General features: G+C 42.3%; 1 protein-coding gene across 1 annotated transcript in view; it reads right to left on the bottom strand.

The window, feature by feature from the left end:
* The window catches only part of CFAP47 (cilia and flagella associated protein 47), a 505,984-nt gene that overhangs the window by 476,847 nt on the left and 15,768 nt on the right, over positions 1–13,369 (bottom strand). The window contains 1 exon segment of the mRNA XM_069540349.1: positions 11,482–11,717. Within this exon segment, the coding sequence (XP_069396450.1) occupies positions 11,482–11,717 (236 nt within the window).

Raw genomic sequence — 13,369 nt, forward strand, 5'->3', positions numbered from 1 at the left:
CCAGGCCATATCCCACCACCTACAGTGCAGCCAGACTAGAAATGCATATTATTCCAGGACATAATTATGACTTATGTTATTGATTCTAATCAATGAGAAGCAAACTAAATGTCATTTTACATAAGGCACAACAATAGACTCAAGCAGGAAGCTGTGCCAGATATATATGCATTATACTTGAAAAAGGAGAATTCCAAATTCCAAAAGTACATTGATGTAAAATAAAGGAGGTCCAACTGGCCTAAATGCACACATCTAATCATAGATTCCACATATCTGTATAAATAAAAATGAAATCTCTGATGAGACTAGTAATTATGACATAAAATGTTCCAGCTAGAAAACATTAAGCTAAAAAAATCACTTAAAAACTATAAAATATACATGAAAACAATGCTTTGATTAGGCAGCATTTCCAATGTATTCCGGTCCTTCTTCCACATATTACTCTCTAATGAGATCATCACAATCTCTTTTCTTCTCAGATTTATAGAAATTACATTAAGAGGTATCCTTGGGGCTTCCCTGGTGGCGCAGTGGTTGGGAGTCCGCCTGCCGATGCAGGGGACACGGGTTCATGCCCCGGTCTGGGGGGATCCCACATGCCGCGGAGCGGCTGGGCCCGTGAGCCATGGCCGCTGAGCCTGCGCGTCTGGAGCCTGTGCTCCGCAACGGGAGAGGCCGCAGCGGTGAGAGGACCGCGTACCGCAAAAAAAAAAAAAAAAAAAAAGACGTATCCTTGGATACCAAACAATCCTTAAATCTCACTTAGTCCAAGATGTGGTCAAAGCTGAGTTCCTCAGTTCTTCACTGCTTAGCTATTTACTAATGATAAAAAATAAAATCTCTCTCTTTTGAATTACCTCATTTATCCTATACAAATGGGGAGTGAAGTATTAAGGCTAATAATTTTTTCTGATAACCATGGCTTGTATTTAAACATTAATACTTTTTATTGACCTAATTAATATTAATGGAAATCATCTGATAGTGCTTTAGGGACTACAGATGTGACAGATTCCCTCTCAGAAGGTTAGGATTTCTACCTTGTAGTTTTTAAGTGTTAAGGTTATCTATAGGGCCCATATTCTTCCTGTATTAAATGTCAATTAATCCTTCAATGAAAACTCAGCAAAATGCTTTGATAATAAAATAATAGTTAACACATATATAATACTTATGAATTCGTGGGCACCGTGCTGAATGCCCTACACTTAATTCTCAAAATAATCTTATAATTAGGTATTATTATCATCACAATTTTACAGATAAGAAAAGAGGCACAAAGAGGTTACGGATTTTACCCAAGATTACACAACTAGTAAATGGTAGCGCTGGGATTGAAAGACCAGGTGTCTGGTTCCAGAATTTCATGCTCTTACGTACTACATATTGCCTTTCTAGATGGTGCGAGATAAACATGCTCCAGAACTATGATGAAACTCATGAACTATCAGGAACTTATCCTCTGATATAAAATTTCTCTTTATCAGGCGGAGGGGAAGATGGCGGAAGAGTAACGCAGAGATCACCTTCCTCCCCACAGATACACCAGAAATACATCTATACGTGGAGCAACTCCTACAGAACACCTACTGAAGGCTGGCAGAAGACCTCAGATGTCCCCAAAGGCAAGAAACTCCCCACGTGCCTGGGTAGGGCAAAAGAAAAAAAGAAAAAACAGAGACAAAAGAATGGAGACGGGACCTGCACCAGTGGGAGGGAGCTGTGAAGGAGGAAAGGATTCCACACACTAGGAAGCCCCTTCGCGGGCGGAGACTGCGGGAGGCGGACGGGGGAGCTTCGAAGCCGCGGAGGAGAGCACAGCAACAGGGGTGCGGAGGGCAAAGCGGGGAGATTCCCGCACAGAGGATCGGTGCCGACCGGCACTCACCAGCCCGAGAGGCTTGTCTGCTCACCCGCCAGAGGGGGCCGGGTTGCGAGCTGAGGCTCAGGCTTTGGTCGGAGCGCAGGGAGAGGACTGGGGTTGGCTGTGCGAACACAGCCTGAAGAGGTTAGTGCACCATGACTAGCCGGGAGGGAGTCCAGGAAAAGGTCTGCAGCTGCCGAAGAGGCAAGAGGCTTTATCTTCCCTCTTTGTTTCCTGGTGCGCGAGGAGAGGAGTTTAAGAGCGCTGCTTAAAAGAACTCCAGAGATGGGCGCCAGCCGCGGCTACAAACGCGGACCCCAGAGACGGCGCGAGCCGCGGCTAAAAGCTCGGACCCCAGAGACGGGCACGAGCCGCAGCTAAAAGCACAGACCCCAGAGACGGGCGGGAGACGCTAAGGCTTCTGCTGCCGCCACCAAGGGGCCTGTGTGTGAGCACAGGTCACTATCCACACCCCTCTTCCGGGGAGCCTGTGCAACCCGCCACTGCCAGGGTCCCGGGATCTAGGAACAACTTCCCCTAGAGAACGCACGGCGGGCCTCAGGCTGGTGCAACGTCACGCCAGCCTCTGCCGCCACAGGCTCGCCCCGCACTCCGTGCCCCTCCCGCCCCCCGACCTGAGTGCGCCAGAGCCCCCGAATCAGCGGCTCCTTTAACCGCATCCTGTCGGAGCAAAAAACAGACGCCCCCCGGCGACCTACACGCGGAGGCGGGGCCAAATCCAAACCTGAGCCCCTGTGAACTGTGAGAACAAAGAAGAGAAAGGGAAATCTCTCCCAGCAGCCTCAGAAGCAGCGGATTAAAGCTCCACAATCAACTTGATGTACCCTACATCTGTGGAATACATGGATAGACAACGAATCATCCCAAATTGAGGAGGTGGACTTCGAGAGCAATATTTATGATTTTTTCCCCTTTTCCTCTTTTGGTGAGTGTGTATGTGTATGCTTCTGTGTGAGATTTTGTCTGTATAGCTTTGCTTCCACCATCTGTCCTAGGGTTCTATCTGTCCATTTTTTTTTAAATTTTTTTCTTAATAATTAATTTTAATAACTTTATTATACTTTACCTTCTTTCTTTCTTTCTTTCTTCCTTCCTTCCTTCCTTCCTTTCTTTCTTCCTACTTCTACTAATTCTCTCTCTACTTTTTCTCCCTTTTATTCTGAGCCGTGTGAATGAAAGGCTCTTGGTGCTGCAGCCAGGAGTCAGTGCTGTGCCTTTGAGGTGGGAGAGCCAACTTCAGGACACTGGTCAACAAGAGACCTCCAGGCTCCACATAATATCAAACGGCGAAAATCTCCCAGAGATCTCCATCTCAACACCAGCACCCAGCTTCACTCAATGACCAGCAAGCTACAGTGCTGGACACCCTATGCCAAACAACTAGCAAAACAGGAACACAACCACACCCATTAGCAGAGCGGCTGCCTAAAATCATAATAAGTCCACAGACACCCCAAAACATACCACCAGACGTGGACCTTCCCACTAGAGAGACAAGATCCAGCCTCATCCACCAGAACACAGGCACTAGTCCCCTACACTAGGAAGCCTACATAACCCACTGAACCAACCTTAGCCACTGGGGACAGACATCAAAAACAACGGGAACTACGAACCTGCAGCCTACAAAAAGGAGACCCCAAACACAGTAAGTTAAGCAAAATGAGAAGACAGAAAAACACACAGCAGATAAAGAAGCAAGATAAAAACGCACGAGACCTAACAAATGAAGAGGAAATAGGCAGTCTACATGAAAAAGAATTCAGAATAATGATAGTAAAGATGATCCAAAATCTTGAAAACAGAATGGACAAAATGCAAGAAACATTTAACAAGGACCTAGAAGAACTGAAGATGAAACAAACAATGATGAACAACACAATAAATGAAATGAAAAAGACTCTAGATGGGATCAATAGCAGAATAACTGAGGCAGAAGAACGGATAAGTGACCTGGAAGATAAAATAGTGGAAATAACTACTGCAGAGCAGAATGAAGAAAAAAGAAAGAAAAGAACTGAGGACAGTCTCAGAGACCTCTCAGACAACATTAAATGCACCAGCATTCAAATTATATGGGGCCCAGAAGAAGAAGAGAAAAAGAAAGGGACTGAGAAAATATTTGAAGAGATTATAGTTGAAAACTTCCCTAATATGGGAAAGGAAATAGTTAATCAAGTCCAGGAAGCACAGAGAGTCCCATACAGGATAAATCCAAGGAGAAATACACCAAGATACATATTAATCAAACTGTCAAAAATTAAATACAAAGAAAGCATATTAAAAGCAAGGGAAAAACAACGAATAACACACAAGGGAATCCCCAGAAGGTTAACAGCTGATCTTTCAGCAGAAACTCTGCAAGCCAGAAGGGACTGGCAGGACATATTTAAAGTGATAAAGGAGAAAAACCTGCAACCAAGATTACTCTACCCAGCAAGGATCTCATTCAGATTTGATGGAGAAATCAAAACCTTTACAGACAAGCAAAAGCTGAGAGAGTTCAGCACCACCAAACCAGCTTTACAACAAATGCTAAAGGAACTTCTCCAGGCAAGAAACACAAGAGAAGGAAAAGACCTACAATAACGAACACAAAACAATTAAGAAAATGGGAATAGGAACATACATATCGATAATTACCTTAAATGTAAATGGACTAAATGCTCCCACCAAAAGACACAGATTAGCTGAATGGATACAAAAACAAGACCCTTATATATGCTGTCTACAAGAGACCCACTTCAGACCTAGAGACACATACAGACTGAAAGTAAGGGGATGGAAAAAGATATTCCATGCAAATGGAAACCAAAAGAAAGCTGGAGTAGCAATTCTCATATCAGACAAAATAGACTTTAAAATAAGGACTATTAAAAGAGACAAAGAAGAACACTACATAATGATCAAGGGATCGATCCAAGAAGAAGATATAACAATTGTAAAATATTTAGGCACCCAACATAGGAGCACCTCAATACATAAGGCAAATGCTAACAGCCATAAAAGGGGAAATCGACAGTAATACGTTCATAGTAAGGGACGTTACCACCCCACTTTCACCAATGGACAGATCATCCAAAATGAAAATAAATAAGGAAACACAAGCTTTAAATGATACATTAAACAAGATGGACTTAATTGATATTTATAGGACATTCCATCCAAATACAACAGAATACACATTTTTCTCAGGTGCTCATGGAACATTCTCCAGGATAGATCGTATCTTGGGTCACGAATCAAGCCTTGGTAAATTTAAGAAAACTGAAAATGTATAAAGTATCTTTTCCGACCACAACGCTATGAGACTAGATATCAATTACAGGAAAAGATCTGTAAAAAATACAAACACATGGAGGCTAAACAATACACTACCTAATAACGAAGTGATCACTGAAGAAAACCATAATTCAAAAAGAGCCGTGGACCACAGTGTTCATTGCAGCTCTGTTTACTATAGCAAGGACATGGAAGCAACCTAAGTGTCTATCGACACATGAATGGATAAAGAAGATGTGGCACATATATACAATAGAATATTACTGAGCCATGAAAAGAAACGAAATTGAGTTATCTGTAGTGAGGTGGATGGACCTAGAGACTGTCATACAGAGTGAAGTAAGTCAGAAAGAGCAAAACAAATACCGTAGGCTAACACATATATATGGAATGAAAAAAAAATAAAATAAAATAAAATGGTTATGAAGAACCTAGGGTCAGGATGGGAATAAAGACGCAGACCTACTACAGAATGGACTTGAGGACACAGGGATGGGGAAGGGTAATCTGGGACAAAGTGAGAGCGTGGCATGGACATATATACACTACCAAACGTAAATATAGTAAAACCAAATATAAAATCGATAGCTAGTGGGAAGCAGCCGCATAGCACAGGGAGATCAGCTTGGTGGTTTGTGACCACCTAGGTGGGATAGGGAGGGTAGGAGGGAGATGCAAGAGCGAAGAGATATGGGGTATGTGTATATGTATAGCTGATTCACTTTGTTATAAAGCAGAAACTAACACACTACTGTAAAGCAATTATACTCCAATAAAGATGTTAAAAAAAAATCCACTAAAAAAAAAATGGGCAGAGGACCTGAATAGACATTTCTCTGAAGAAGACATAAGAATGACAAACAGTATATGAAAAGGTGCTCAACATTACTAAGCATCAGGGAAATGCAAATTAAAACCTCAATGAGCTATTACTTCACACCTGTTGAAATGGTCATTTATCGAAAAAGTAAGATAACAAAGGTTGGTGAGATTATGGAGAAAAGGGAACCTCTTATTTTCTGTTATTGGGAATGTAAACTGATACAGCAATTAGGGAAAATAGTATGAAGGCTCCTCAAAAGATTAGAAATAGAACTACCTTATGATCCAGCAATCCCCCTTTTGAGTATATAACCACAGGAAATGAAATCAGTATCTCCAAGATGTTATCTGCATTCTCATGTTCATTGCAGCATTATTTGCCATAGCCAAGAGTCAAAAACAATCTCAATGTTCACCAATTAATGAATACAAATAATATAGTACACACACAATGGAATATTCCGCCTTAAAAAAGAAGGAAATCCTGCCATTTGTGACAACATAGATGAACCTGGAGGATATTATGCTCAGTGAAACAAGCCAGACACAGAAAGACAAATAGTACATGAATTTTATGTGTGGCATATACATGGAATCTAAAATAGTCAAACTCATGGAAGGAGAGAGTAGAATGGTGGCTGCCGGGGCAGGGAGGGGGTGGAAATTGGGAGATGTTGGTCAAAAGAGTACAAAGTTTCAGTTACTCAAGATGAGTAGGCCTTCCCTGGTGGCGCAGTGGTTGAGAGTCCGCCTGCTGATACAGGGGACACGGGTTCATTCCCCGGTCCGGGAAGATCCCACATGCCGCAGAGCGGCTGGGCCGGTGAGCCAGGGCCGCTGGGCCTGTGTGTCCGGAGCCTGTGCTCCGCAACGGGAGAGGCCACAACAGTGAGAGGCCCGCGTACCGGAAAAAAAAAAAGAAAAAAAAAATAGATGAGTAAATTTTGCAGATCTAATGTAGAGCATGATGACTATAGTTAACAATACTATATTGTATACCTGCAATTTGGTAAGAGGTTAAAAACAAACTGTAACAATGTGAGGTGATGAATATGTTAGTTAGCTTGATTGTGGTGATGATTACACAATGTACACATATATCCAAACAGTTGTACACCTTAAATATATACAATTCCTATTTGTCAATTATACCTCAATAAAGCTGAGGACAAAAAAAAAAAAATGTTGAGGATAAGACTGGGGAAGTGTGGGGCAATTATAATCTATATATTTACTGCCACATCCCTTCAGAGCACCTTGATCTGTATTAGAAGTTCTAACGTTTCCTTTTGTTTTATTATGTAACTTTTTCTATAGTAAAAACTACATACATACATACATAAGGAAACTTACCCATACAAAAACTTCTATATGAATGTTTATAGCAGCATTCTTCACAACAGCCAAAAGGTGGAACAAATGCAAATGGCCATCAACTGATGAATGGATAAACAAAAGGTAGTATAGCCATACCATGGAATATAATTTGGCCATAAAAAGGAATGAGGTAATGATACCTATTTCAACATTGACAAATATTGAAGATATTATGCTAAATCAAAGAAACCAAAGTCCACATATTATATGATTGTATTTATATGCCATGTCAAGAACAGGGGAATTTAGAGGGATAGAAAATAGATTAGTGGTTACCAGGGGCTAAGAAATGGGGAGCAAGCGGAGTGACCACTAATGGACATTGTATTTCTTTTTGGAGTGATGAGAATGTTGTGGAATTCGTGCTGATAGCCACACAATTCTGTGAATATACTAATTACCACTGAATTGTATACTTTAAATGTGTAAATTTTATGGTGTGTGAATTATGCTCCAATAAAGCTGGTATTAAAAGAAAAGAATAATCTTACCACACTTCCAAATACTCAAAGGCTATTTGACCAGCCTGTGGAAGTCATAGTTCTCCAGTGTCCCCCACATTCCCTACATTCACTTTTTAGTAATTTGGAACTTACAAGTGCTCAAGAAATCCAGAAATGTAGAGGGCTAAAAATTATGTTAAGAAATTAACTATCAGCTATGGGGTTTTTTTTTTTTTGGTTTTTTGGTATTTTGGGGTTTTTTGGGCCAAGCCACACAGCATGCAGGATATCTTAGTTCCCCGACCAGGGATTGAACCCATGTCCCCTGCAGTGGAAGCACAGACTCTTAACCACTGGACCACCAGGGAAGTCCCTTATGGGGTTCTTTTTTGAGTTTGAAAATTTTATATAGCATATGGTGTTCCCAGGAGCCCCTCTCAATGTGAAATTCCCAAATTGGTTTCAGAGATGCACAAAAGTATATATTTCTTTTTATGCCCAGAAGATTATATGCTGACCTAAATTTAAGTGGCAAATATACTTCAGGTCTGTCTTGCATTACAGAAATTAAAAACCTTTGTGAACAGAACAATTTTCATTTAATAATGAAAGGAAAGACCCTTTATTATACCCTCTTTAAATGTTCCTTTCTCAACAGTGATTCATTATCTGCTCAGCCACATATTTATCAGCTGTCACCCATGTATCTTCTCTAAACACTCAGACTCCCCCTCTACACTCAAACTGAATTAACCTTTTCATATCATGTCCACTTAAATTGTTGGCCATCCTACACATTTTCTCAACATAACCACTAGGAACAGCCCATCCCTAATCTACTGTTACTAATTTTATGCCTACCATATATTAAAAAACATCCTATTGCTATCATTTTCCACTATATATTTCATGCTGTAAATTTTCTCGTTTCCTGGGTACTTAGCCCTTTCTTAAGATAATGCTAATCAAATTGAGGTTGGATGCCACAACAGGTTCTGAAACATTTTAGCTAGCAAAAGTAAAGCAACACAAAGGATGTAGGACATATCCTTCCACATTATAAATTCACCTTAGCCTTTGTTTCCTTTGTGCTATTATTTCCCATCTTTTCTGTAGCACTGCTATTTTCAGTCTTTCACTCATTTTGCTCCTCTCACCACTTTCTTTCTCAACTTCCACCTCCACTCTCTTATCGTGGTGTGAAGAGCTTCTGTAGGAAACTGGTAATCGTGTCTTTCAAAGTCTTTAACACTTGGAGCTGACTGCTAAGAGAAATTGACCAGATTCCTGTGATCCTTGTCAGTTTCTCTGATCAGAGAAAATCAGCTATGTTTTCAAAGATATGCAGGTTACTGGAGAAAATGAATTATGCTGGTAGGACTAAGAGACTTAGACTAAAGTCTAAGAAACCATTAAAAAGAAAGCGTTTTGCATAAAGTGGTTAACACTTGTTATTCTGTGAAGACTAATTAGCTCTATTAAAACTGTGGGACGAGTGTCATTCTAATGAAGCAGGAAGAGTTATACATATGAACTGCATGCATTTAAACATGTATACAACAGTTCTTAACTGCAACTGGGAGAAAGCTTCCATCAATAATTTTATGAACCATATCACTATGCATTGGAGGAAAGATGATAACATAAGAACCTGAGGTGAAACTGAAGGCACTCATGTTTGCTACTGTTTAGAGCAAGGCTCAGCAAACTTTTTCTGTTAATTACCAGACAGTAAATATTTTAGGCTTTATGAAACCATACAACTCTCACAACTATTCAACTCTGCCCTTGTAGCATTAAAGCATCTATAGGCAATAGGCAACAAATAAGAGGGGCTACGTTCCAATAGCAGTTTACTTAAAACAAACAAACAAACAACAACAACAAAAAAAGAAACAGGCGGCAGGCCGCCTGTGGACCATAGTCCGCCAACCCCTGGTTTAGAGGATCTGGGAAAGAGCTGTCTGAGTAGTGAGAAAGAGCAAAGCAGACTCTGACATCCACAAGCTGTCCTGGTGCTCACAGGTGTGCTTCGTCAGTCAACTTTTCTGCTCTGCACCAGCAGTACAAGGCCTCGGTCAATTAAGTATCATCTGTTTCCAATTAGAAAATTCTACTGAACCTTCAAGGTCTGGCTCATATGTTACTATGATGGAAGACCTTTCTACCTGGCTGGAGTTTCTATATCACCTTGTTACAGATTTGTTTTAAGATACCTTGCATTCTTGAACCCTACCTGTTTGTATGTCTTACGCTTCCTTAATGCATTAAAAAATTCTTACCTGGCGGAGCGCTGGAGGGAAGGAGGCGGCATAGAAGTTCATCCGCCGGGCCATGACGGGCTGCTCCTGGCCGAGGCGCCGGTCGGCGCGAGCTGCGTCCGGGCCAGGCTCCCGCCGCTACCGCGCGGCCTCATAGGTTTGCTCACCGCGCGGGGCTCGTGGCCGGAGCTGGGGCGCATCCACAGCCCACGCAGCCGCAGCCGCAGCCGCAGCCGCAGCCGCAGCCGCAGCCGCAGCCGCAGCCGCAGCCGCAGCCGCAGCCGCAGCCGCAGCCGCAGCCGCAGCCGCAGCCGCAACCAGCGGGCCCAAGCCTCCGGCGTCCGGGACCAGCCCCTGTACGCCGCCCACCTTGACCCCGCCTGCCGCGCTGCCCTAGGCGGCGGTGGGCGGACGCGTCCCTGCTGTTCCAGCTGGGGGCGCTGTACGAGTCAATCCTGAACTATTGAAAGCACCTGTGACAAGACTGGCCCTCCCTACACTCAGCTCCTACCCACCCGACACTGGCCCTAATGACGACGAGCCTCCTGATACCAGCCTGCCCCTCAACCCGCCACCCTTCACTGTGCCCCAGACGCACTATGCCCATGACCAGTGGTTGCAGGGCGCCTTCCACACCAGCCTCTGAAGAGCTGGCCTTGGGGGATGCATCCCTCAGCAAGTAAGCAAGTACTCAGACTATAGTGCCCGCTTTCCCCCCTACCACTTCACCTCACAGGAGTGTTAAGACCTGGGCCTCTTGATGGCAAAACTGCCACCACCCCCTCTCTCCTGTCTTGAGTTAGCTGGCACTGGGGCGGACACCTGGGTTCCAGCCTTTGCACATGGCACTGGACTTCCAATTCTCCCACATGTGTGCACCCAAGCTTGACCAACCTTCGGCAGCTCTCCGGTTGGGATGAGTTCCTGGTTCCCACCACCTTTTCACCTTTTGCTATCAGCAGCCGCTGGCTCAGGTGCATCCCATCTCTGGTTCCTGGGTTCTACTGCCCTAGACAAGGGCTCCAGGACCCATTCCTGCATCCACCCTCGTGTGGGAGGGCCAAAGCTCCATGCTGGATATTTAAGTTTAGGGGCCAAACTCCTGGGCACATAGGTAAATAAATATTCTCTCAGAAAAAAAAAAAAAATTTTTAGAAGCAGTAACTATGTTTTGTACTTTACATTCCCTACAGTGTCAAGTGCTTTTCCTGGCATATGAAAGGCACTTAACAAATAATTATGGGTATTGTATAGGTACCAATACAAAAGTATTCATAACTAGGTCACAAAAGAGATAAAATTTATAAACACTGGTACAACAAATGTAGCTTTTAATCCTCTGCATGGCTTTTTAGCCAACCTTAAAATATTTAAAGCATGTGAAAGCACAGAATGATTATCTTACCTGCATACATCCTTCATCAATCTTGCCCTTTTGAGGATCAACTTTAAAATGTGCAGTTTTTTTAAAGCGGTACATCACAGGACGTGATTTGGATCGATTTTGCGTAATACACTGAATCTCTGAACGTCCACCCATGAAACAAGGTGCAAAATTAAGGACCCTTCCCGGATCAAACTGTAATAAGACAGGAAGTCCTGAGCCTGTCAGGGCTAATTCCACTTTCTGAAATCGATCACCTGTAAAAGCAATAATAGCTTTTTAACATTAAAAGTGTTTTGGGACTCCAGAATATATTTGCTCAGTCCAAATAGTGTCATCTGAAAGACTTGATGAGACATGGGTAGCTCATTCAATCTTTCCTTCAGCAAAGTTATTGAGTGCCAGGGCCTTCTTTGTGCCAGGGATTTTTCTAGGCCTTGGGGGTACAGCAGTGAATAAAATAGACAATGTCCTTCCTCTCATGGGTTTTACATTCTAGTGAGGTGACACTGACAATAAAATAAATAGATAAGGTAGAGTAAGACAGCGTACAATGTTTTGGGGCTGCTCATTTATATGGGGAAGTCCCAAAAGACCTCTCCGATAGGGAGACGTGTGAGCAAAGATATAAGGGACTCCGGAAGAAAATCATGTGAAAAATCCAGAAAAAAAGTGTATTCTAAACAGAGAAAACAGCAAGTACAGAGACTCTAAGTTAGGAATGGCTTGGCATGCTCAAAAAAAAACCCCCAGGAACGAAGTATGGCTGCAGGAAGAGCAGTAGAAGAATGGTGAGAAATGATCAGACTTAACATATACTTTTGAGGGTACAGTTAACAAAATTTGCTGACGGATTGCATGTAGAATAGGAGATTGAACACGATAAATGATAATGCTAAGGTTTTTGGCATAAGCAACTGAAGTGATGGAATTTTCATTTCTTGAGACAGGAAAGACTTCAGGAGGGATAGGTTACAGGGAAACCAATAGTTCTTTTTTTGGACATGTTAAGTTTGAGATGTCTAGTAGACATCCAAGTGGAAATGTCTTAATAGGTCACTTAATATATTTGTAACCTTAGAGTGAAGATGAAGGAGGAAGGACTGGAGTTTTGAGGGGAGAAGAGAAGCTGTGTGACACTAATCTCAAATCGAAAGAAAGTGAATGCATGCAGGAACACAGCAGGAATGGCAAACACCAGGACTCAGTTGGGATTAGTGGTTATAAAGTGAAACCTCACAGCCTGGTTTTGTGTTTGTCGCCAGCGCAATTAGCTTCCCAGGTGCAGCGCTAGAGTAGGCTAAGAGTTGAATTTAATCAGATTAGAGGTTTTCCACTCAGCCAAAATGGGAGTTGAGCCAAGAGATTTACATATACTAGGGAAAAGGTGATTAAAATAATGGATGATGGAATATAAGCTGAGCAATAACATAAATTTGAAGTTTAGGAGATACTAGAAAGAAGCTAGTACCTATGAATTGTGAGCTCTAATTAAGTGAAAGAACTGTTTTGCAGAGAAAGCAATGTAACTATAATCCCATAAACAGAGTTTATATTTCTTCACTCTTGGTCTTACTAGCCAATCCTAGACTCTAAGGAAAACCTAGCATCTGTATCTCTAGCCATTGAAAACTAGATTAACTTGCAAGCCTAGAATAAATGTTCTGTCTATGATCAGCAGACAGAGCTCCATATCACGAACCGCGGCATAAATAGTAACAGAGCAATCAATTTCTGCCCTAGGAACACAGTTCAACTCTGCTCAATGACATCACTTGTACCAACATGTAAATCTTCTAGACTCTTGACTTGCCATGGCTCATCTTTCTGGATTTCATCTGTCATCTGCCTATTATTTTTCTCTTTGATCTTTCTTGCTAAACTGAAGTCCAATTCCATTTTTCTCACT

Source organism: Delphinus delphis, chromosome X (genome assembly GCF_949987515.2).
Source record: "Delphinus delphis chromosome X, mDelDel1.2, whole genome shotgun sequence".
NCBI lineage: Eukaryota > Metazoa > Chordata > Mammalia > Artiodactyla > Delphinidae > Delphinus > Delphinus delphis.